The following is a 21,850-nucleotide window of genomic DNA, read 5'->3' on the forward strand; positions in this document are numbered from 1 at the left end:
TTTATTCCTGTGATCAAAGCTGAATTTTCAACATCGTTATTCCAGTTTTCAGTGTCACATGACCCTTCAGAAATTATTCTAATATGCTGATTTGGTAATGTCCTAGCTAATTAAAGTATTATTTAACCCTAACCATATATCTATAGAGATTAAACTATCAGATACTTGGAATGGGCTCTTTTGACTTGACCTAGCAAATGATACCCTAGCAACCACTCAGAACAACAAAGCAACCACACAGCAACATGCTAAAACCAATTAGAACACCTTACAGCAGCCTTGGCAACCACTCCAACACAACATTTTTCCAAAAAATATCTTTTCCAATACAATACCTGCATATTAATTATATCTGAACTATTGACTCAAGTGCACAGTCCAACATCAATTAATCTAAATTCTCTATATGGCGGCAGCCATTTTCCCAAGGGATCTCTAGCCCTGCTCACTTATTTGAACACCTGGCTCATTAGCCGTGGCGCTCAGCCCTGAGCTCAATGGCAGTTACAGCGGCTATTACTATGAAGTCACACCAGAGAGATAGAGACAGAGAAGAGCAGGAACCAGAAATAATGATTTTTTTTTTCCAGTGGAAGCTAATGAGAGCAGCACAGACATTGGGTCGATGTCTCAGGACAGTTGCTATATGACCCCAATGGGTCAGCCGAGCCCTCTAGATCTAAAGCTGAACTGGAGCAGCCATTGATTGCATTGGGACCGGGCACATGACACATCATCTCTGCCTGAAGTGCTGCCCAATGTACCATGGACACAATATTAAACCAATGAACTACCATGTGAACATCTTTATCATCTGCTGAGAGTCTGTAAACATGTATAAATTACATCAAGAGTCTTGGAAAAATGCCTGGTGACTGTACGATCAAATTGGTGGTGACTGTAAAGCTCTAGATTGACTCAGTCGTCCATCAATGTGGAAAATAAGAGCTGTCAATCCTGATCCAGTACAGATGGCAAATTCACCCAGCATGCAAAGCTTTTTAAGCACAAATCAGATTGAGTCTGTAATAAGATGGGTAAAAGAATTAGAATCAAAATGGGGAAATCTGGATGTTTTATAAGCTTATTTTAAATTGCTTACAGGTAAATTGTGTCATTTTAAATGTATTTTTTTTTTCTTTTCAAGTGTAAATTGCAAAGACATTCATTAATAAGCATTCATTAATTGCCAATGAACATTCACAACACATTACGCTTGTAATGTGATGTATTTCTGAGTGAAACGGCAAACTGAACCCAAAAATGTGAAGCAGTGGATGTTTCATATTAGACTCTTTATTCAGAATGAATAGATAGATAGATAGATAGATAGATAGATAGATAGATAGATAGATAGATAGATAGATAGATAGATAAACAAGAAGTAGATAGAAAGATAGATAGAACAATAGAAAGAACGATAGATAGATAGATAGATAGATAAACAAGAAGTAGATAGAAGGATAGATAGAACAATAGAAAGAACGATAGATAGATAGATAGATAGATAGATAGATAGATAGATAGATAGAGATAGATAGAAAGAAGGATAGATAGATAGATAAGATAGATAGATAGATAGATAGAGAGATGGACAGAACAATAGATAGATAGAAGGATAGACATATAGGATAGATAGAACAATAGAAAGAAATAAAGAAAGAAATATAAACTGAAGACGTATAGATAGATATAGATAGATAAACTGAAGTATAGATAGATAGATAGATAGATAGATAGATAGATAGATAGATAGATAGATAGATAGATAGATAGGACTGGAGAAGTGGATAGATGGAAAGATAGATAGACCAATAAAAAGAAAGAAAGAAAGAAAGAAAGAAAGAAAGAAAGAAAGAAAGAAAGAAAGAAAGAAAGAAAGAAAGAAAAAGATATACATAGATAGATAAACTGAATGAGAAGATAGATGGATAGGTAGAACAATAGAAAGAAAGAATGAAAGATAGATGGATAGAACAATAGAGAGAAAGAAAGAAATAAAGATTGAAAGGATGGAAAGAAAGATAAACTGAAGAAGTATAGATAGATATAGATAGATATATAGATAGATAGATAGATAGATAGATAGATAGATAGATAGGACTGAAAAAGTGGCTAGATAGAAGGATAGATAGAACAATAGAAAGAAAGAAAGAAAGAAAGAAAGAAAGAAAGAAAGAAAGAGATAGATGGATGGAAAGATAAACTGCAGAAGTAGATATAAGGACAGATAGATAGAACAAAAGAAAGAAAGAATGAAAGATAGATAGATGATAGAACAATAATGGAAAGAAAGAAAGAAAGAAAGAAAGAAAGAAAGAAAGAAAGAAAGAAAGAAAAAGAAAGATTAATCAATAGATTCATTAATTCAAATGGCTCACACCTGCTTTCACACTGTAATAGGAAGAGAAAGCAAGTTTAAACTGTATTGAAGTAAACAGGCTCAAATAAATGTAAATCATTCTTAAATCCAATTTATGTGAGGTCAATTTTGTGATTTACCACAATGTTGAATGGCTTTCACTCTAAGAAAAGTGTGTAAAAAATACGGCCGGCTCAATGTACTGTGCTAATATTAAGGACTTTTCTGTATTGATTTTTTTCACAGGTGTTTTACCCATTTTTTGAATTACACGTTGCATTGTGTTCGAATGTTGAAGGAAATGTCCGTAACAGAAAAGAAACTGGTAATTTTCTGCCAGGACATCATCTGTTCTTCTTCCTACAGTGTACTAGAGTTGTTTCAGCATAATAAACTAGGACAGGAGAAACTATTTTAACAATCAGCACCACCATAAAGAACATCATGCATCGTCTCCATGATCAGTGGTGCCTTTAGAGGGATCTCATCCATTCTCGGATGTTCTTTAGGGGCCGATTCTGTTGGATTCCCTCCAGGATGGTGACTGGCACAGTGAGGCAGATGGCATCTTCTGCCCGCTCTTCATTCAAGCGTCTCCAAACAGCTGCACAGGTGTGCGTCGTCTGCACACGCAGCTGTCCTACTCCTCTCTCTCCTCTCACATGTGTATCTCCCTCCATCCTTCTCTCTTTCCTCTGCCTTTAATCTCGGCGCTCCTCCCTCAACACTCTGACCTTTGCTTCGCTTTCATTTATGTTATTTTGGGACGGTGTGTTCCACAAAGGTGAAACGAATAATGTTTTCTACGATGCGACGAGAGTGTGATTAACCACTTCTCTGGAGAACAAAGGGTGACAATACATCAAAGAGCCGTATCCTCTCCATTCTCCCTCTCCTGCCTTCATTTAACCCACAAAGTGTGCACAGGGATCAAAAAAATCAAGAAGACTGATAGAATGATCTTGTTCACTTCATTTCTTTCTCTGGGTATTAGCATACAAAAACACAGATTCCTCACAAAATAGCACACTACTACCATTACTTTAGTACTATATATTATATACGCTACTGTTCAAACTTATGTACTGTACTATTCACTACTGTTTTTGTCAAAGAAATTAATACTTTTATTCAGGAAGTACTCATTACATTTATCAAAAGTGACAGTGAAGACATTTATAATTACAAAAGATTTCTATTTTAAATAAATGCTGTTCTTTTGAACTTTCTATTCATCAAAGAATTCTGAAAAAAAAATTGTGAGTCAGAATTGTGAGTTATAAAGTTATAAAGAATTATAAGATATAAACTTGCAATTGCGATTTATAGTCCAAATTATGATATAGTAGCAATTGTGAGTTATAAAGTCTGAATTGAGATATAAGCTCGCAATTGCAAATGATATAGTCCGAACTGTGATATAGTAGCAACTGCAAATTATATAGTCCGAATTGTGATATAGTAGCAATTGTGAGTTATAAAGTCCGAATTGAGATATAAGCTCACAATTGCAAATTATAAAGTCGGAATTGTGATATAGTAGCAATTGTGAGTTATAAAGTCCGAACTGAAATATAAGCTCGCAATTGCAAATTATATAGTCTGAATTGTGATATAGTAGCAATTGTGAGTTATAAAGTCGGAATTGAGATATAAGCTCACAATTGCAAATTATAAAGTCGGAATTGTGATATAGTAGCAATTGTGTTATAAAGTCCAAATTGAGATATAAGCTCGCAATTGCAAATTATATAGTCCGAATTGTGATATAGTAGCAATTGTGAGTTATAAAGTCCGAACTGAGATATAAGCTCGCAATTGCAAATTATATAGTCCGAATTGTGATATAGTAGCAATTGTGAGTTATAAAGTCCGAATTGAGATATAAGCTCGCAATTGCAAATTATATAGTCCGAATTATGATATAGTAGCAATTGTGAGTTATAAAGTCCGAATTGAGATATAAGCTCGCAATTGCAAATGATATAGTACGAACTGTGATATAGTAGCAATTGCAAATTATATAGTCCGAATTGTGATATAGTAGCAATTGTGAGTTATAAAGTCCGAATTGAGATATAAGCTCACAATTGCAAATTATAAAGTCGGAATTGTGATATAGTAGCAATTGCAATTTATATAGTCCGAATGGTGATATAGTAGCAATTGTGAGTTATAAAGTCCAAATTGAGATATAAGCTCACAATTGCAAATTATAAAGTCGGAATTGTGATATTGTAGCAATTGTGAGTTATAAAGTCCGAACTGAGATATAAGCTCGCAATTGCAAATTATATAGTCCGAATTGTGATATAAACTGAGATATAAGCTCGCAATTGCAAATTATATAGTCCGAATTGTGATATAGTAGCAATTGTGAGTTATAAAGTCCGAATTGAGATATAAGCTCGCAATTGCAAATTATATAGTCCGAATTGTGATATAGTAGCAATTGTGAGTTATAAAGTCCGAATTGAGATATAAGCTCGCAATTGCAAATTATATAGTCCGAATTGTGATATAGTAGCAATTGTGAGTTATAAAGTCCGAATTGAGATATAAGCTCGCAATTGTGAGTTATAAAGTCCAAATTGAGATATAAGCTCGCAATTGCAAATTCTATAGTCCGAATTGTGATATAGTAGCAATTGTGAGTTATAAAGTCCGAATTGAGATATAAGCTCGCAATTGCAAATTATATAGTCCGAATTGTGATATAGTAGCAATTGTGAGTTATAAAGTCCGAATTGAGATATAAGCTCGCAATTGCAAATTATATAGTCCGAATTGTGATATAGTAGCAATTGTGAGTTATAAAGTCCGAATTGAGATATAAGCTCGCAATTGCAAATTATATAGTCCGAATTGTGATACAGTAGCAATTGTGAGTTATAAAGTCTGAATTGTGAGATATAAACTTGAAATTGTGAAGTAGTCCGAATTGTGATATAGTAGCAATTGCGAATTATAAAGTACGAATTGCGAGATAGAAACATGCAGTTGCGAGTTATAAAGTCCGAATTAAGTGATATAAAGTTTCCAGTGCGTTATAAAATCTGAATTGCAAGACATAAACTCACAATTGTTTTATTCCGTGGTTCCATTATATTAAGCAGCACGACTGTTTTCAACATTGATAATAATGAATGTTTCTTGAGCAGCAAATCAGCATATTAGAATGATTTCTGAAGGATCATGTGACACTGAAGACTGCAGTAATGATGCTGAAAATTCAGCTTTGATCACAGGAATAAATTACATTACTGTTTTACTGTATTTTAAATGAACTAATGCAGCCTTGGTGAACATTAGAGACTTCTTTCAAAAACATTACAAATCTTACGGACCCTAAACAGTAGGTCATCCAGATGCATACAGAAATTCACATTACATTCTGTAAACAGTGCACAGAAATAGTATGCATACTTGTTTTCATAAAAGATATAATGGTTAGTACGCCATTTCAGAAGAAATTTACAGATATTGGTCTTTGAGAATTCTTTATGATCTCGAAGAGTTTTTTGCCAATGTCACATTAGGTACTTTTCTTTGTAAAGCTACTTTGGAACAATCTGAATAGAAAAAGTGTTCCACTTATAAAACAGAATGGAACTGAACTGAATCCCACTCTTGTTTTCCCAAAGATTGTGTTGTGTTGATATTTCTATTGCCATGACAACCTAGCTTGAAAGCCCTCTCCATTTACAATTAATGCAGTTTATTTATTTATTGATTAATTCATGCTACCCAGAGGAAACCCGCTGTACGTCTAAAAATCAAAGTGCTTGTCTGTCATCAAAACACAGATATTTCAGTCTCGTGACAGTGAGGAGGTTTCATAAGACTGACAAAGTTTGATGGATGCAAGATGGAAAGAGGGGTAAATGAAAAAGAGTGTTTTTCTCTTTTTTTCTCTCTTCTCCATGCCCTGACTCCTCCATCTTGTGCTCCATGCATGGACGGGAGGCAGTCTGGAGTGTGAGCGGTGTTTCAATGACTGTTACCCACAGAGAAGCACTAAAGTGTGCAGCCCTGCCAAGAACCCTCCAACCGATCGCTCATTCACACTCTCAAAAGACCTGGAACCAACCGTAGCCGAAACTGCACAGACTGAAAACACCAGGCCACCCATAGCTAACACATCCCTCGGGATACCTTACAACTCACATTAACTGAGTATCATGGTATCGTCATTCTTTTTTTTATTATGGTAATACCAGTGTATACCATGGTACCATCACTTTTGTAAGGAAAATGGTAATATCTTTAATATATTTACCATGCCATGTTTTTGATATGATACCAATGTAATACCATGATTTTTATATGCACCATGGTAATACTTTGATTTTTGGGTTATGTACCTTAAAAAAGTACTGTGACAGTACCATGGTATCAGCCATTAAAGGGTTTGTTCACCCAAAAAGGAAAATTCTGTCATTAATTACTCACCCTCACGTCGTTCTACACCCGTAAGACCTTCGTTCATCTTCAGAACACAAATTAAGATATTTTTTGATAAAATCTGATGGCTCAGTGAGGCCTGCATTGACACCAATATAATTAACATTTTTAATGCCCAGAAAGCTACTAAAGACATATTTAAAACAGTTCATGTGACTACAGTGGTTCAACCAATGTTATGAAGCAATGAGAAGACTTTTTGTGCGCCAAAAACCCCCCAAAATAATGACTTTATTCAACAATATCTAGTGATGGGCGATTTTAATACACTGCTTCGTTTCGAATCAGTGGTTTGGAGCATGCATCAAACTGCCAAAGATTCGAGAAAAAAAAAAAAATATTCGTAAAGCTTCTATTTTGGATTTTATCAAAAATATCTTAATTTGTGTTCTAAAGATGAACGAAGGTCTTACGGGTGTGAGAGTGAGTAATTGATGACAGAATTTTCATTTTTGGGTGAACTAACCCTTTAATACTATGATGCATTTGAAACACTTAGCATAACTTCCACAAATACCATTATACATTTCCAAAATAACATGGCAGTAACATGTTGCATGTCTCAAGTACCATGGTACTTTTTGTAAGTTTGGTACATGGTAATACAATATTTTGAACATGACAGTACCATGATATTCATAGACGTATCTTGCAGTACCATGTAAATACAATACATGAGTTTCAGTAACATGGTACAATCACTTTTTTTAATAGGAAAACTGTAAAACCATTGTTTTATGAATATTTACCAGGTAATATGATGCATTTTTGAAGAGGTAACATGGTATTATCATGTTTTTTTGGTTATGTAGCCTACCTTACAAAAAGTTCTGCAGCACTACAATAGCACACTGATGGCATCAGAGGGTAAATACCATGCTTTTGGTGAATATTTACATGGTAGGCCTACTTTAATGTCTAAAATACCATGTTACTTTTTTTAAGGGGTTCCATGTCATTTTGACATGCACTGCTATGGTACATTAATAATAGCTAAGTAAACATTTAGTATCCTGGTATATATAAAAATTACGAATGTTTTAAGGGCATTAAAGCCCCTCAGTCACATTTCAAGACATTAATTTCCATTTACAAAAGCAGCAGGCGCCATACCTTATCATATTCAGAAATGATTCAGATCTAAACGTCTGAAATTACATTAATTCAGAGGCTCTTTCTAAAGCTGTCTTCATGCCCTGAAAAAGTCATTTCCATAATAGCTGTAAAATGAAGTTCTGGCACTAAATCGACTCTCTCCACCTGCTGAGACTGTCCGTCTGCATTAGCGGCTGACAGCGCTCGAGAGCACAGGACGGAACAAACCCGACAGCTGAAGGTGTGTAAAACATCGAGCTAAAATGTTAAGGCAAACACTCGCTCTCAAATGTCACCGTGGAGATAGGGGAGCTGACGGCAATGCTTTGACTGCATTTCTCACCTCGTCTTGACGCACTAAACGGTCCCGGGCTCAGGTGAAGGCAGTCGCTTTCGTGCAGAGCTCAAATCAGAGAAACAGGTTGGGACATTTCAAAACATGCGACCTGTCAGCCGCTGCTTTGAAGCAAAGGGAAGCTGAAATATTAAGCATGTAAAATGCTCCACGGAAATTGAGGTGTCATGCGCTTGACAGATGGCGCATGCTTTGCACCAACCGTTCCATCTGGCTGAAGTGACACCGTCATATTCAGAGGCTCAGATTTATCATGGAGCGTCTTCAAAGTTCAGCGCTGACGTTCTGAATCGCTCATTCACATGCATCATTAGAGCTGTAGCTGTGTTAGGAGCGATTATGAGGGGTTGTGTGCTATTCCTCAACTTTATCTCGCTTTTTAAATCAAGGTGTCTGTTGGCAACAGCAAACATTTAGATGCTCGAGGAGCCCTATTCTACAGTCTTAAAGGGGACCTATAATGCCCGTTTTAGCAAGGTATAATACCTTAATAAAATAATATCAAAGTCTCTGGTGTCCCCAGAATGTGTCTGAAGTTTCAGCTCGAAATACCCCACAGATCATTTATTATAGCTTGTCACACCGTTTTTGTGTGTGTCCCTTTAAATGCAGATGAGCTGCTGCTCCCGCCGCTTTCCAGAAGAGGGCGGAGCTTTAACAGCTCAACAACAACAAAGCTGGACAATCTCACGCAGCCAAAATGAGGATTGTCAGTAACGGTGTTCATCCACTAGCATGTGCCGTCATCCAGCATTGAATTGACCCTCGTTTGTGAAGCAGTCCGGTGTAAAATGACGACAACCCTTCCTCTTCTCTAAAGCAGCCCAACATAGCCCCACCGTGTTTGTTTGTTGCGCGTTCTCGGGGGTGGGGTTTATGTAAATTTTGGGGTTTGTGATATCACCAAACAGGGAAGAAGCTTGTTGTAGTCCTTCCAGACATTTGTTGTAGTCCTTAAAAGCGATTTCTGTAAAAGAAAATATCTTTCTTTGCATTGAACTTCAAGCGTCGTAACTTTGCAGGTGTTGTTTATGCTCAAACAGCAACTTACACATTACAATTAACACTTAACAATTACAAATTAACTAAAGTTAAAAAAGTGAAATCATAATCAACCACCCCTTTAACATTAGTTATTTGTTAACATGAACTGACAATGAAAAATACTTCTAAAGCAGTTATTAATCTTAGCTGATATTAATTTCAGCATTGCCATTATTAAAATCATCATTAAGAAAGATTAATAAAAACTGTAACAAATGTATTCCTCATTGTTAGTTAATGCATTAACTAATGTTAATTATTGGACCTTATTGTAATGTAAAGTGGTAAACTACTATTTTTTTTGCATATCAGGGTAAACATTTTAGGGAATTTAATGACCCCTGAAATTATGCAATTTATAAAATTATCCAGTGCAACTAAATACAAAACATGCACTAATATATTCTCTTTTCATGGTCAAGATGAGCTGATCCTTTGGGCCATTCATTAGTTTTGTCAGATTCACCCGACCAATGTGATCAGTCAGGGCTGATTAACACTGCTTGATAATTTCATTAACACTCAGAGGCAACAGATGCTCGGCTGTGAAACTCTTGTGTCAGGATGTTTACACTAAACTGTTTCCTCACGTTTTTATCAGGAAACATTAAAGAGGGCCTTAATTTCACATCAAGTCTTTTTTCATTTGACAGCCTCTTCTCTTTCTCAAATATTTTCTTGTGCAACATTTGACCTTTTTATTTTTATTTACACTGCCTACCTGACAAGTGAGTGTAATGGTTAAAAGCTCAGTGCTGTTAACCAATAGGTTGATGGGATCCCCGCAAGAAGAAAAGCATCCACATTTTGCCCTTCAGCAAAACACAGATTGCTCCAGGGGGATTGAACCTGAAACAAACCTAGCAGCGTTTGCCCGTTGTTGGTTAAACACTAAAATGAATGATAAAGTTAACACTGTTTCTGGCAGCTAATATCACAGCTGAGGTCAAGAGGGAATTGTAACACTGGTTATGAAATGTGAATTGTATGACTGAATTTAAACAAAAGAAAATACTGTATATACATGCAGGTACAGTATATACTAGAGCTGCACGATTAATCGAAAAAAGATCCCGATCTCGATTCAAACAAACACACGATCTTATTCCTAAATGACAACAATTTGGCTGTCTAATAAACCTTTGACAAAATCATAACACAACATTAAAATCTGTGTTCTTTCTGCCAGCGGCTGATTCGAGGAGAGAGCTAGTTGTCATGTATAGGTATGAAAAAGCAAAAGCAGTTTTTTCAAACATACGGTATTGTTATTTCTGTCTTGCAATAATTCAAATTATCACAAAAGCACTGGAGTAAAAGTTTATAGTTCAGATATAAACACTAATGGCTACAGTAGCGATCAAAATATAGCAGATCCCCTTTTGAAAGTAACTTGGTGCTTCAAATAACAATTTTACAGATTACATTGTTACGACAAGTAACTGTAAAAAAGCGTTTTTGTCATTGAATCATTCCTTCAAGAGATATGTTCAAAAACACTGATTCATCCAGTAATAAAACAAGTGAAGTATAAATAAGTGAGTCACTGAATCATTCATTCAAGCGATTCATTAAAAAATGCTTATTCATCCAGTAATGAAACAAATGAAGTATTTGAGTGAGTCATTGAATCATTCATTCAAAAAAACGCTGATTCATCCAGTAATTAAACAAGTGAAGTATTTATAAGTCACTGAATCATTCATCCAAGAGATTCATTCAAAAAACGCTGATTCATCCAGTAATTAAACAAGTGAAGTATTTATAAGTCATTGAATCATTCATTCAAGAGATTCATTCAAAAACACTGATTCATCCAGTAATGAAACAAGTGAAGTATTTGAGTGAGTCATTGAATCATTCATTCAAGAGATAAAAAAAAAAAAACGCTGATTCATCCAGTAATTAAACAAGTGAAGTATTTGAGTGAGTCATTGAATCATTCATTCAAGAGATTAATAAAAAAATAAAAAAAAGCTGATTCATCCAGTAATTAAACAAGTGAAGTATTTATGAGTGAGTCATTGAATCATTCATTCAAGAGATTCATAAAAAAAACGCTGATTCATCCAGTAATTAAACAAGTGAAGTATTTGAGTGAGTCGTTGAATCATTCATTCAAGAGATTAATTAAAAAAAAAACGCTGATTCATCCAGTAATTAAACAAGTGAAGTATTTATGAGTGAGTCATTGAATCATTCATTCAAGAGATTCATAAAAAAAACGCTGATTCATCCAGTAATTAAACAAGTGAAGTATTTGAGTGAGTCGTTGAATCATTCATTCAAGAGATTAATAAAAAAAAAAAGCTGATTCATCCAGTAATTACACAAGTGAAGTATTTAAGAGTGAGTCATTGAATCATTCATTCAAGAGATTCATTCAAAATGCTTATTTATCAAGTGATGAAACAAGTGAAGGTTTTATGGGTAAGTCATTGAATCATTCATTCCAGCCCATTTTTTTTAAAGAATTCATTCAGATTAATTAAACATTTTTAAATAGACTGAAGCTATTAATATTTTGTCAGAACCTCTTGTAAATGATGTTATTTTATTTAGTTGCCTGTTCAGAATCGTAGGAGAATGTTGTTCTCTGTTTGAAACAAAAAACTTGAATATACCTGAATATATGCGAGGTTGATTTCTAATAGGCTGTTATTATTAGGGAAAGTGTAAAAAATGCTTCAACTGGCCTCCTGTCTCGTCGGATAAAAAAAAAAAAAGATCTCCCAAAATGACTACTTACAATCTTTAGGCTATCTACCACTCTTCTACCTTTGCTCTTTCTCCTCAAAGCAACACATCGTGTCTGTTTAGTGATGTAGGACACCGCTGCTCAGAGAAAACTCGAGAAAGTCTCACCAATTCCCAGTGACTAAAAGAATCCTCTATATGTGAACAATGAGTAGCTGCTGAGTCGGGCTCCAGGCTCTGCAGAGAAGCTGTCAGTCGCCCTCCCGTCAGCAAACCTCCAGGGCATCAGATGCAAACCTCTCGTTCGGAGGAAACTACAGCGGAAAGCACTTTCCAAGATCCACAGTATATGCATGATATAGAGCTACAGGATAGCAGATATTACGCAAGCTGCCCTACTGTCAGAGCTTATAGTGATCTTGCATAAAACACCATACACTGATGTAGACAGAAATCTTAAGAGCTTTTGCTATTTTTAACGCACCACATGCTTAACCGAAATAATACCATAATGCCATCCAACAAATTATGCTTGAGATATTAACTTACACTCATATTTACCGAACATGCCAGCGTTCAACGGATCTACATCAGCGTATGTTTTCATATCAGATTAGGGTTAGAAAATATTAGCAAAACAAACACCTGAAAATGGATTCAGAACCAGACAGAAGCCCACATATCCTGAATCAACAAACCCACTCAGGTACAATCAAATGAGTCATTCTATGAAACAAGTGCAATTTTTGCAATTCCAAAGGGGATTTATATTTATTTATATATATATATATATATATATATATATATATATATATATATATATATATATATATATATATATATATATATATATATTTGTTTAAATAACTTTGTAATTTTTAACCATAATTTTATAAATTGAAAAAGTTTTTTTTTAATTATTATTTAAATTATTCAATTATATTTGTAATACACATTAATTAATTAAATTAAAAATGTATAAATAATATGTAAATAACATTTTAAACATTGTACAAGACGAATAATGTGTTAATTAATTGTATTGTGCCACCTTGAGCCAAATCAAATTATTAATTTAAAATATTAATTACATTTTTCCCACCAGGAGTTACGCCACTGGCTGATATTTATACAAATATTCACTTTTCATGGTAATGAGGTCTGATAAACAGAAAAAAAACAAAAAAACAATATAAAACGATAAAAGAAAAAGTACAATTATCCATAGTAAAAGTAATACCTACGTTAATGAGTCAAAAGGCACCTGTTTTGTAGAATGACCCATTGTTCAGGTTTCCCACTCCATAAATACACACACCACAAGACACTGCCAAAGACAAAACACACACACATTTGAGCCTGTAGTCCTCTGGGAGCACATCTCACACACTTGTTTTAGTTCCTATCAGACATTTCCTGCAGGACATTTCTTGCCCTTTCTATTCTGATTTGGCTTTGTGTATCAGAAACTAGAGAGAGCTGTGGAGAAAGACGGGAAGTGATGTGATGGGAAGAGAAGGACAAATTCCAGATGAGTGAGTTTCAGAAGGTGCCGAACAGACAGTCTGTCACCTAGAGAGTTCTGGCCCTGTGAAAATAACACTGACAGCACCGCCAGAATAGTCGATCTGACTTTTGGGAGAGCTACTGTGATACTGTGAATTTGCTTAAAATTTTTGCAGGCGATAAAAGTTCTGTGGTTGTTCACAGATCGTTTAGGGGGTAGCAAGCATTGCAGTTAAAGGATTAGTTCACTTCAGAATTAAAATTTCCTGATTATTTACTCACACCCATGTCATCCAAGATGTTTATGTCTTTCTTGCATTAGTCGAAAAGAAATGAAGGTTTTTAAGGAAAACATTCCAGGATTCAAATTCAATGGTTACCAATGGGTAGAAGGTCCAAACTGCAGTTTCTGTGCAGCCTTAAAGTGCTCTACATGATCCCAGCTGAGAAATAAGGGTCTTATCTAGCAAAACAATTGGTCATTTTCTTAAAAAAAAAAAAAAGATAAGACCCTAGACCCTAGATAAGACCCTTATTCCTCGGCTGGGATCGTGTAGAGTCCTTTGAAGCTGCACTGAAACTGCAATTTGGACCTTCAACCTGTTGGTAACTGTTGAAGTCCACTATATGGAAAAAAAATCCTCAAAAACCTTAATTTCTTTTCGACTGAAGAAAGAAAGATATCGTGGATGACATAGGGGTGAGTAAATTATCAGGAAATTTTAATTCTGAAGTGAACTAATCCTTTAAAGGAATAATTCACTCAAAAATGAGTAATCTCACTCATTTACTCACTCTTAAGCCATTCCAAGTCTGTATGACTTACTTTCTTCATGGAAGCAGAGCATATGGACTACTTTTATGTTGCTTTTTTTCCCCTTGTTAATTGTAATTGCATGGAAGAGAGCGACTAGAGCAATTCCAATATGAATAAAAGAACACTATAGACAATGATGGAGAGTAAAGACTGACATGAGTGAATTATTTCTTTAAAATAAAATTATTTTGATTCATTTGAGGTATTTGAGTCAAGTGGTAAAGAATACTCTTTATATCTCATGTGTTTCGTAGCATGGAAGAGCTCCAACTATCATATCGCCAGCAGTAACTAAAGACAGCTAGAGTGTAACTAAGATCTCGTTCCCTTCAACAGTACAGTGTGCCAAAACAATGAGAACTTTATTATTATGGGACCTGATCCAAAGTGAACACGAGGGATATGATAACCCTTCTAGTTAAAGGAATGTGCTGGGTTCAGTACAAATTTAAGTTCTATAATAAGTAATTAACACAGATGCTGACGATTTCTAGACAATCATTCTGAATGCTCTTATGCTGTGTTCAACTCAACTCAATTTGAAATGTGCAACAGAAGCCACTTCAACTTGGAAACTGCATGTGGAAATCTAGAATTGAAATAACTGTATGCTAGCATTGGCATTTTATTCCCTTATTCATCCTATTTTGAACAGACAACAGAGTACTGGATTGAAAGTTGTCAATTAGAAATATTTCCACATTCAGGATTGAATCGAATACAACAATGAAAGTCTATGGGGCAAGGCACTGGAAAAAAATACATAAAATATATATCCACAAGACTTAACTATTAAATGCATTAAAGTATTAGTTCACCCAAAAATGAAAATTCTGTCATTAATTACCCTTATGTTGTTCCAAACCCGTAAGATTTTCATTCATCTTCTGAACACAAATGAAGATCTTTTTGATGAAATCTGAGAGCTTTCTGTCCCTCCGCTGACAGCTACGCAACTACCACTTTGACGCTTCAAAAAGTTCATAAAGAGATCGTAAAACTAATCCATATGAATTGAGCGGTTTAGTTCAAATTTTCTTAAGAGACTTGGTCGCTCTACATGATGAACATGTTGAATTTAGTCTTTTATTCAAATAAACACTGATCAACACACATCAGTTGAGGTAAATGGAAGCTCAAGCATGTTCGCAAAATGAGAACCAATGAGGTTCATTCTTGTGTGAGCACCTTTGAGTTTCCAAGAGGTTTCTCGCACATCAAACAGGTTCGGTTGAGCTTCTGTTTACAGCTCAACATAAATGTTTATATGCATGTGATAAGAAGCCTAAAATCAATCTGTTTGTCAAATAAAGCGATCAAGTCTCAGAAACGTTTTGACTAAACAGCTCAATTTATATGGATTAGTTTTAAAATCTCTTTTTGAAGCATCAAAGTGTCAGTTGCATAGCTGTCAATGGAGGAACAGAAATAGCTCAGATTTGATTAAAAATATCTTAATTTGTGTTCTGAAGATGAACTAAAGTCTTAAGGGTTTGGAACAACATGAGGGTGAGTAAATGATGACAGAATTTTCATTTTTGTGTCAACTAACCCTTTAGCGCTTACCATTCACCCCTGTGCAAAGTTATATCCAATATTTCAGCTCTAGTAATGGCCATGTAAAGCTGGTCAAACTGTATTCCTTAATATGTTTAAGGAATGCAAACTACCTGCAGAGAACTGTTGGTAGTAAACCACACTCGCATTATGTCGAACTCGGCAAACGTATTCACAGTGATTACGTCATAATCTGTTGTTAGTAGTTTTTTAAATTAGCACTAATAATAATAAAACAAACACCAGTTTGTAGTAATACAGTATAAAACATTTGTTAACATATTACTGAAGTAATAATTTTTAAAGCAATGCAAACCTATTTAACATGCACATATTACTTGATTGTAATAGCCTACATTTATGTTTATATGAAAACAAATATATATATATAGGCCATAGTAGTAGCCTATATAGTTTTCTTGTTTGTTAGTGTAAGAGAAATGCTGTTCCTTCAACAGAGAGCTGGAACATGAATCTGCATTGGACTAAAACAACCCCAAACGCACAGTGAGGTCTTTTCCGCACATCACCGAGGTAAAATAAACGCATAATATTTTACAAGAGGACAGAACTGTGTTATGGAGCCACATGCACTCGCGCATGTCCCGATTAAAGATGAGTTGCCCACGCGCTTGGAACTGAGCTAAATTTACACAGCAAGTGATTAAAGAGCTGCTCGGGGAAGGAAAAACGCGGGTGGATGAACCAACACAGTCATTTGACTTCTTGTTCACGCATCTGCATGAATAATGCAACAGCATTGCATTTATTACAGCAGGTCAGGGAGGGCGAGTGCTCCTGTTTTGGGGAGGTGACACTTACTGAAATCAAACTGCTCGTTTCTGATGCAAGAACACATGGTTTACAAAAGAAATAATTAATTTCAACCGCAATCCTGCACACACAAACTCATAACAGCTTGTAAATGAAGCATGCTTATGAATGGACACGCACACAATAGCTAACAACAAACAAATGCGTTTTCATTTCATTGCAGTTAAAGCGCAAGTCTAATCTAATCTTGAGTGTGATTTACAATGTTAAACGCGATGTCTGTGTGCATGTGATACATTAAACGACATTCATGTGGAATCCCGCAGCGTTTCTTTGTCCACGCGCGTTATTATGCACCAGATCCACACATAAGCATGTTTCTGCTCCACTTTTGGCTTGAAAACAATTCAGGCAGCGCATGCACGATCCAAACTGATCAAAACCGGCATGTTTGTCTCATATATGATCTTATCCGCAAACCTTACACGTCGCATCAGGATGACTAAACTTGAGTCTTTTATTAAACAGGCAGTGCGTAATTGCAATAAAAGTGAGGTGATCGTGGTGTTAAAGTTTCCAGTGGGGGTTATGTTAAACAGCAGTGTCAGTCCATCAAACACACAAGGGCATCTGAATGAATCAGTGCAGCAATCAACATTACCTTGGGTTGTGATCTCTCCCCATAGGATTCCCATCCAAACCATCAAGCCAAGCAGCAGAGCATCACTTTGAACTCCCAGCATGTTAAGACACAGTCCAAAGGGGGTCCAGTTCAGAATAATCACAGATGTGGCGTTGAAGTCCACAGTAGAGCCGCTTAGTGTCAGAGACGTGGAGTTGAACTCACGGGCGGCGTGTTTGCGTGAGCTCCTGTGTGTTCACAGCTCTGTGATGTCGGTTTGGTCTCCGTCTCCAGCTCTCTTCATCTCTCCTCTGCTGAACTCCGCAGTGTGTCTTCTCCTTCGCTCCCCCCTCCTCTCTCTCTCTCTCTCTCTCTCTCTCTCTGTCTCTCTGCCTTCTGGTTTGTGTGTGTAAAAGTTGCTGATGCTGTGAGGGGAAAATGCTTCTCCAGTTTCCAATCTGAGTTCAGGGAAATAATGAATGCTTATTTGCTGATAGATAGATAGATAGATTTCTGAGTGAAAATAGTTTCAAAGTAAATCCTACACCAAGGTTTTTTCAGTGTCTGTCTCTATAAGATCTGCTTCATCCTCTCCATCTCCATCTTAAAGCGCAGATGCATCTGTGGAGTCAAGTCACCTTTATTAATATAGTGCTTTATACTAGATGGTTTTAAAGCAGCTTCACAGTAATGAACAGGAGTTAACATAATCAATGCAAACTTCACAAAAGTGTCATTATTCAGTTTAGTGTTGATTAAGTTCTATAACCAGCTTTACAGAAGACAATAGTGTCGTTATTTAGCTCAAATCAGTTCATTGTTGATTCAGTTCAGTTTAAAGGATTAGTGCATTTTAGAATTAAAATTTTCTGATAATTTACTCACCCCCATCATGTCATCCAAGATGTTTATGTCTTTCTTTCTTCAGACGAAAAGAAATTAAGGTTTTTGTTAATTTTTTTCAGGATTTTTTTCCATATAGTGGACTTTAACGACAACCAATGGGTTGAAGGTTAAAATGTCAGTTTCAATTTGTCAGTTTAAATTTATATACTTTTTAACCACAAATGCTCATCTTGCACTGCTCTGCAATGCGCCATGCATTACGTAATCACGTTGGAAAGGTCACGCGTGACGTAGGCAGAAGTACCAACTGTGTTTACAAAGCGAACATGCAAAGACGATGTCGGACGATTTTGAAGTTGAAGAAGAAAATGAGATGGAGTTTTTCGCCCTACCGCGGTACTTCCGCCTACATCACGTGTGACCTTTCTAACGTGATTACGTAATGCGTGACACATCGCAGAGCAGTGCAAGCATTTATGGTTAAAAGTGTATATATATATATTTTTTAGAAAATGACCGATCGTTTTGCTAGATAAGACCCTTATTAAAAAGGGTCTTGTCTAGAAAGACCCTTGAGTTATTAATAATCAGTATCAAACCTGATGAAATATATTCAATGTTACCTGTGTTATACAACATTGTGAACTTTTATAAAGATAGGAATTGCACAATAGCAAAGCAGATACGTTTGACCATTATTAAATGCATCATTATGCAAAAAACAAAAACAAACATAAGCTTAATTTTCTACCTGAAAGACCCGTGTGTAACTATGCAAATTTTATGTGGTAGAATGTCCAAAAATTTGCATACTGTTCATGCTACACACTTTTTCTTCTCAAAAAGAGTACATACTTTTAGGGCATAGTATAAGGGATGCAGCACATTTCTGAGAATGGGGTGACAACTAACCCAAGTCTCCATTTTACCATAAAGGCAATCTAAAACTCCCAGCGGAGAGGTTGGGCTCTACTTACATTACCAAATGTGCTTCCCAAAATCAATCCATGGCGAAGCCCATATGATATCATGCATGACTTCACCGGTCAAGGGAATTCATAGTCCAGTAACAGCATTGGCATTTATACCACATCTCTCATCTCTGGCTAAAAAGGCTCCTGGCCGGCACTAAGAAATGAGATAGACCTCAAGTTTGAGGTGCCGTGACTCTGTTTCAAACAGATATGCCCGGCTATGTGAGAAGGGCTGGACAGAAACCACATAAAGACCTCCAGCCCGCACTGAGATAGCGATGCTTTGATGTGCTGAGAAGAAAGTCATCTCTATAAGAGCATCGTTTTCAAACGCTTGTTAGCTGGATCAAGCTGCTTTGTGATAATTTCTGTTAATTACTTCTCAGTGAGTGTTCCAGAAGAGAAAAATAGCACATTCATCAGGAGAAATAATATAAATTTAAAGGGACAGTTCACTCAAAAATAAAAATTCTGTCATCATTTAGTCAACCTCAAATTATTTCAAACCTGTATGATTTTCTGATGTGGAACAACAACAACAAAATCTTCAAAATGATTTTTTCCCCTACAATTAAAGTCAATGGAGTCCAATGTTGTTTGGAAATAATAAAAAAGGAATAAACAGTCTGGATGTCGAAACCTTTTCATCTATGATCGACTGACTTGCTTTAAAGGGATAGTTCTTAACCCAATTAATAAGGAGACAAAACAAGCGGTCATGTAATCACGTGCACATGTGTGATTTGTGACAGGAAAGTGCCCTTATTCAGCAGATTTAAGCACATTGAGTGTTTCACGGTAGGGGAGGAGAAATTTTCTTGACCCAAGAAATATAATAAATGTGTTTTCATCTCATGCAGCCAAAGGACAAATGAGTCTGAGAATGAGTCTGTGCAAGTTTCCCGTTGAAAGAAACTCGTACAGGTTTGGAACAACTTGAGGGTGAGTAAGTGATGACATCATTTTCATTTTTGGGTGAACTATCCCTTAAAGGCTTTTAAGATCACAACACAGTGTTGGCAAAGTCACTCACCCTCACAGACTAATGATGCATGACACATGCCACGTATGGCTCATTGCCCAGCACTGAAACCGCTGTGTTTGCCATAGTTAACAGTCAGCTGCTGAATATAATGATGCTGTTTTAAAAAAAAAAAAAAAACAGGTAAAGTGAAACTACTTGTTTTTAGCAATGCAACTACACATTTGCTGGATTTTGCACCAGAACTTTTTGCATCAAAATAATTAACATGTATTTGTTTCAGGTTTTTTTTTTTTTTTTTAGAGCTACAGCTAAACCGACAACATATACAGTGCATTAATGCATCTGACACTCATCCAAAGCGATGTACATGGCTTTCAAAATATACATTTTTTATCATTTCATGCATTCCCTGACAACCAAACTCATGACCTTGGCGTTGCTATTGCCATGCTCTTCTGCCTGAGCTACAGAGATGAAGAAAATCCAAGAAACGACATTTTCTCAAAGTGACTGACACAGTGACATTCTATTGACACAATATAGAGGGGCCCTATCCCTCCTGTTCCTGGAGAAAATCTTAATTAAATCCGAGGAGGTCTAAGGATTATCTGTTATTTTCTACACTGTCTCCATTTTGCTTCCGTCTATCAGCCGGTCGCTGTTATTCCACACTGAAATGCCACCAAACGAGCACATTCACAATATGCTTAGTTTACTTAGGAAGTGCTGAAATAGGTATTCTGCAGCTAATGCGGTGTGGAAAGGTCCTCAGGGATGGGAAACTCGTTTTTTTTTTTTTTTTTTTTTAGCACCTTTGGAGCATTTCCCAGGAAGGAACAATTAAAGTCAACATGAAATCTAGCAAACCATTTTACTGCTTTAAGGTGATGCATTTTCAAGTGAAATTAGAAGAAATTTTAATGATTCTATCCATCAGGAACTGATTAGCTCATGAAAAGTTGGTGAAATATACCAGTGTTGCTTCTTCATATGTACCATTATTTGCTAATATTGCAGCAACATTAAACAACATTATTCAAGCATTAAATATTGCAAAGATTTTAGAAAGGTTGCACTATCTACAATCACAGCCTAAAACCATGACTATATAAACAGCTTTTTGGCTATTGGCTATTATTTTTCCTTCCTAAATGCATTTTTCCTGCCTGGATGAGGGTTTTTCAACTGCCAAGGGACCTCAAGGAAGTTCAAGTGATTCAGACAAGAATACTCTAATAATGAAAATATAAAAATAAAACAAAATAATAAAAACAAACAAAACATAACTTAAAATGTACAGAATTTGACATCATTTCCTGTTCATTCTGTTTTCTAAAGACTGGTCTGTGATCACAATTATTTTACTTTAGTGACACCCACAGATTGATTTCTCTTCAGGTTCATAGATCTAATCGTAAAATGTTAAATAATGGGTAAAAATAATACAAATGTCAACCTAATATAAAGAAAATATTTCCAGATAATACTGTACACATTTATAATAATTATAACTCTTTAAACTTGAATAAAAAATGACTAAAATATAAACTGGAATAAATATATAAATAAAAATGGATTACATACACATATATATTTTTTGGTGACAGCTCTCTTTTGTTCCCATGTTGAGAAATAGTGGAGTAAGTCATTGTAGTTCTAGACTAAACGGCGTGTTTTTGTTCACACCCAAATAGGGGCAAATTTGACCAGCTATATGATCTGTGGGGTATTTTGAGCTGAAACTTCACAAAC

At 35.7% G+C, this 21,850-nt stretch overlaps 1 protein-coding gene across 1 annotated transcript in view; it reads right to left on the reverse strand.

The window, feature by feature from the left end:
* Window positions 1-17,624, reverse strand: part of LOC137028556 (seizure 6-like protein) — a 48,507-nt gene extending 30,883 nt beyond the window's left edge. Inside the window, exon 1 of the mRNA XM_067397505.1 lies at window positions 17,333-17,624. Coding sequence (XP_067253606.1) covers window positions 17,333-17,414 — 82 coding nt within the window. The 5' untranslated portion in view covers window positions 17,415-17,624. The remainder of the gene's footprint in view (window positions 1-17,332) is intronic.
* Window positions 17,625-21,850: the final 4,226 nt, after the last annotated feature.

Source organism: Chanodichthys erythropterus, chromosome 10, assembly GCF_024489055.1.
Source record: "Chanodichthys erythropterus isolate Z2021 chromosome 10, ASM2448905v1, whole genome shotgun sequence".
Classification (NCBI taxonomy): Eukaryota; Metazoa; Chordata; class Actinopteri; order Cypriniformes; family Xenocyprididae; genus Chanodichthys; species Chanodichthys erythropterus.